The 4,403-nt window shown below is 52.4% G+C and overlaps 1 protein-coding gene across 7 annotated transcripts in view; it reads left to right on the forward strand.

Moving 5' to 3' along the window:
- Positions 1–4,403, forward strand: part of Wt1 (WT1 transcription factor) — a 48,177-nt gene that overhangs the window by 4,619 nt on the left and 39,155 nt on the right. For 5 of the 7 annotated variants that reach the window (XM_031371235.1, XM_031371236.1, XM_031371237.1 and 2 more), the window contains exons 2-3: positions 1,748–1,870; positions 2,291–2,393. In XM_031371235.1, the coding sequence (XP_031227095.1) occupies positions 1,748–1,870; positions 2,291–2,393 (226 nt within the window). Of the gene's footprint in view, positions 1–1,747; positions 1,871–2,290; positions 2,394–3,476; positions 3,643–4,403 lie in introns of those variants that run through there. The other 2 variants (XM_031371241.1, XM_031371242.1) reach the window with 1 other exon arrangement.

The raw sequence follows: 4,403 nt of genomic DNA on the forward strand, positions 1-4,403 counted from the left end.
GACTCTTTCACAAACTCCGTATTTCTGTTGGGGAAACTCGGATGGGTGCCTGGACCCATATTTCGTTTGTAAGCTGTAGGCCTCAAGTGAAACCAGGCCTTGTTTCTCAAAAGGAAGACTCTGAAAGGCAATATGTACTTATTAATCCACACCCAAGAGTTATTAGGGTTGGGGATTATCTTTCTTCACTTCAGAAGCAGAGAAACTCGGGGCTCACCCAGGTTGAAAAGCTGGCTGATTCCTCAGTCACTAACCAGAGTTCTCCTGGGGGCACCCAAGCCTTCCCAGGGTACAACTTGGTAATTCCCATGGTACACCCATTCTCCCCTTCGCTGTAAAACACCACAATCGGTATCGTACATTGACTGCTCAGGAGTAACCCCGAAAGGATGGAAGCTCTTGTTTTTGTTTGGGCAGTGGGTGTCCCCTCGGTATTTTGACATTGGAGATAGCTGGCCTGCTGTCTCTGTACTGAATGACTAGTCTCAGCAAATCCTTATCGATTGAAGGACCTCGGTGGGTAAAACATCACATGATATAACTGCCTCCCCAAAGAAACCAGGAATTTCCACTTCAGGTGGGCACTTTGTTCTACTTCGGCCCCTAGAATTTAGAGACTGCTCAGTAGGAAGCCACTGGGGCTACTGAAGGAGGCTACTGAAGGGACGGGGAGTAGCCATTCTGTGAGGGTCAGCTCTCATTTGCATTCTATCCCGCAAGTCCTGGTTCTCTCTTCTGAACTTCACCAAGAGGGGAGGAGGAGGCCCTACCCCAGTGAAGTACCTAGAAGGATCCTTAAGATGCCGGCTTGCACACCCAACTTGAGCTTTGGCACAACAGGTGGGGAATGTGTTTATAGAAACTTAGTAACAATACCAGGAAAGAATAAAATTTTCAAGACTCCCTATTGATTTTCATTCATTTGAGAGCCAGGGGAGCTAGCCTTAGCTTCTCACAGGAAAACTAAGACAGAGGGGCTGAGACTCTGCTACATGGGGATAGGTAGGGACAGTAACGGCCTTCTGGCCTGTAGGACAAGAAGGTTGGTCACCACAGCTGTGGGCAGAACTGAGCCCTCTGGGCTCCAGGTAGGCGTGGCAGGAGCAGAAGAATTCGCCCTAACTGGAAGGGTCCTTCCCCGCCAGCCCCCACAAGCTTTCCTAAAGGCTTTCGGTGTTTTGGTGTCAGGCTGTGCAGCGCAGAGAGGTAACATGCCCTGGCAATTACTCTCTCCATTTAAAGCGCAGACCGTTGAACTGGCTCAGAGTAATTAATGAAAGTTGGTGCGCAGGCCCTTGATTTACAGCCCTGAGTCAAAGTGGGGTCAGCAGAGGAAACCCAGTCCTCTGGGCCGAGCCGCCCCAGTGCGAGAGCCATGGTGTTGTTTGTTTTTAAGAAAGACAGTTTCTCCGCCAGGCGGGCGACGGTTTTTACACCCAGCTTGCTGGGGGCTCGATTCAGCAATGGAAGACAGACACTGAAGAACTGGGGAAAAGCGGGGACTTTGGAATCTTATTTGGGAAAAAGGATGGGATTAGTTCCCACCACAGAGTTTGGTCCTCCCCACCCCCCACCGCTTCAAGCCTGAAGTCCTAGAAGGAGGGGGTGGGGTGGCAGAGGATGACTCTACTGCTGGCGCGAATTCGGAGATCAGGTGCCCACTGCTACCCGGGTTCGAGTCCTGCCAACGTCCCTGCCTTTTCAGGAACCTAATTGACTCTGTGTTTTTTTCCTGTCGCTTCTTCAGGATACAGCACGGTCACTTTCGAAGGGGCGCCCAGCTATGGCCACACGCCCTCGCATCATGCGGCACAGTTCCCCAACCATTCCTTCAAACACGAGGACCCCATGAGCCAGCAGGGCTCTCTGGGTAAGTGAGTGGGAAAGATGCGGGTCTTTACTGGATGCCTCCATCTATATTACCGCGTCCTATCCGAATTTTCAATCCCTAGCAAATTGGGGAAGCGAGTAGAGACATTTAAAGGGACCTTTGAAATACTAGCTTGATTTACCCTATTCGAAAGATCGAATTCAAAGAATACTAAGAAAAAAAAAGTCCCTCAGTCAAGGCTACCAATGCCAGAGAGCGACTGCAATGCAACCTAAGTGAGGAAGTAGTCCTTGAATTGAGGTGGCTTCGCTGTCACACAGCTGGAGCCAGACCTCACCACCCGAGGCTCAGCACGCGCCCTCCCGAACCCTCCCCCCGCAGCCCCAGCCCGCACCAGAACCCCTGCGGGTGCCTCACACTCTCGAGTCTCGCTCACTGCTGCCCTTGGCTCTCTGGCAGGCGAGCAGCAGTACTCGGTGCCACCTCCGGTGTATGGCTGCCACACCCCTACTGACAGTTGCACAGGCAGCCAGGCCCTGCTCCTGAGGACACCCTACAGCAGGTAAGAAGGCGCGGAGCACCGAGACTAGGTCTTGGAAATCCATGAGGTGCTGGTGAGCTGGCGACGAGGGAGGGAATGCTTGACCCTGGGCATTGCTGACAACACAACGGGAGGCAAAAGAAGTCTTTAGACCCAGACACTCAAATTAAAGCAAGTGCCTTGGGTTATTGCTTTTCGTAAACGAAGGCCTTTGTGTTTAGAGATAAAAAGGGAGCTGCTGCTTCGAAGGGTTATTTCTTGTCTTTGGTTTTTCGAGACAGGATTTTTTTCTGACTGCCCTGGTAGTTGTTTTGTAGACTAGTCTGGCCTCGAACCGATGAATCCGCCTGCCTCGGTCTCCAGACTGCTGAGATTAAAGGCATGTGCCACTATAAACGGTCATGAGTTATTCCTTTCCTTTCCTTTCCTTTCCTTTCCTTTCCTTTTCTTTTCTTTCTCCAAGACAGGGTTTCTCTGTGTTGCCCTGGCTATCCTGGAATTCACTCTGTAGACCAGGCTGGCCTCGAACTGCGGCCCCCCGCCCCCAGTACTGGGATTAAAGGCGTGTACCACCACTGCTCGGCTCATGAGTTATTTCTTAATGGTCTTTGCTGGAGCCTTTAACTTGCCCAGACCCTCCCCCCCCCAAAAAAAAAGTACCAAGTCCACTCCAACCCTGTCCTTCTAGTTAAAAGCCTTCCGTGTCAATTGATCACCCAGGCCAAACTACTTAAACAGTAGGCCACATCCTTCCTCTCACCCTTGACCTCTAGAGTTTTGGCATGTGGCAATATTTTGTGGACATGTTTTGTGGCTGCCCTGTGCGCGCTCTGGGGGCATTTGCTAGAGATGGTGCTCATGGAGACGTCTGCGTAGGCAAGCAAACCCTTCTTGCTCCCGGGAGAAGGAAGTTCGACTTTTCTCCTCATTTAAACTCTGCTCCCTCCCCCTCCTCTGGTTTCTAGTTCCACTCTCCACCTTTTCTTCCCCAAATTTATTCTTCAACTTTGGGTGAACTTGGCGGGCATCCCGCGTCGCAGATAGCGTTGCTTAGTAACCACAATGCACACACACAGGTCCATGACAGGCTAGAAGGTGCTGCGCGCCTTGTCTTGGCTGCAGAGGATTGGGTGCGCATTACCTCACCGCTCCCTCCTCCCCGCTCCCGCCCCCGTACTATGGGGATCCTGACACCGACTGCCCCAAACCCATTCCCATCCTCCCGCCCCTTGACTCCGGGGGGCTGACGTCAAGGGAAGGAGGTAGTGAGGTAATGAAGGAAGGAAAAGCCTCTGTCGTGGGAGATTGGGTGGGGGAATGGCCGCGCCTGGGGACCTTCAGTCCCTGAGGTGGAGGAGGGGAGCGTCCTTGCTGTAGACTATGGAGACCGCAGTGCATCAGTGCAACCTAGGGCCTCAGGTGCATTGATCCTGGGGCTAGTCTTTCTCTCCCATCCCGGTATCGAGGCATAAAGCCCTTTCTTTTCTAATTTTGCCCTCCGGAGTGCTCTGACTTCGAAAACATTTCTATTGAAAATAGAAACCCATCCTATCTAATCGAATCTTGGATTTCGCACCACTTTTCATCAGGCAGGAGGAAGAGAAACCAAGGAGCCGCGGGGGACATATGCATTCTCCCCCTCCCTATCCAGAAAGTGGTCCTGGGCAAGCTCTGCAGAGCCAGCATGCTACCCAGAGGCCACAGTCTCAGTGGGGTCAAGTCCAAGAGTGGACTGCACTCGCGGCTGGAAGCCTCTTCCCTTCTGGGGAGTGGTGGCAACAGGCACAGACATCCTTCCTGTCTATTGCTAGAGTGTCATCGATGTTATTCTAGTAGCTATAAGGGGAGGGGCTCTGGAACAGTTCCTGGTGTGAAGACCTTGGTCCCAGCGGTCAGGAAGAGCGTGATGTGGGAGTGGGCACTGTTGAGATGGGGCCTGTCCCTTCTTAGGAGCTGGGGACTGGCTAGATGTAACTCTGTCTCTCTTTGTCTCTGTCTCTCTTTGTCTCTGTCTGCCTCTGTCTAGGTCTG

This window comes from Mastomys coucha, unplaced genomic scaffold (genome assembly GCF_008632895.1).
Source record: "Mastomys coucha isolate ucsf_1 unplaced genomic scaffold, UCSF_Mcou_1 pScaffold15, whole genome shotgun sequence".
NCBI lineage: Eukaryota > Metazoa > Chordata > Mammalia > Rodentia > Muridae > Mastomys > Mastomys coucha.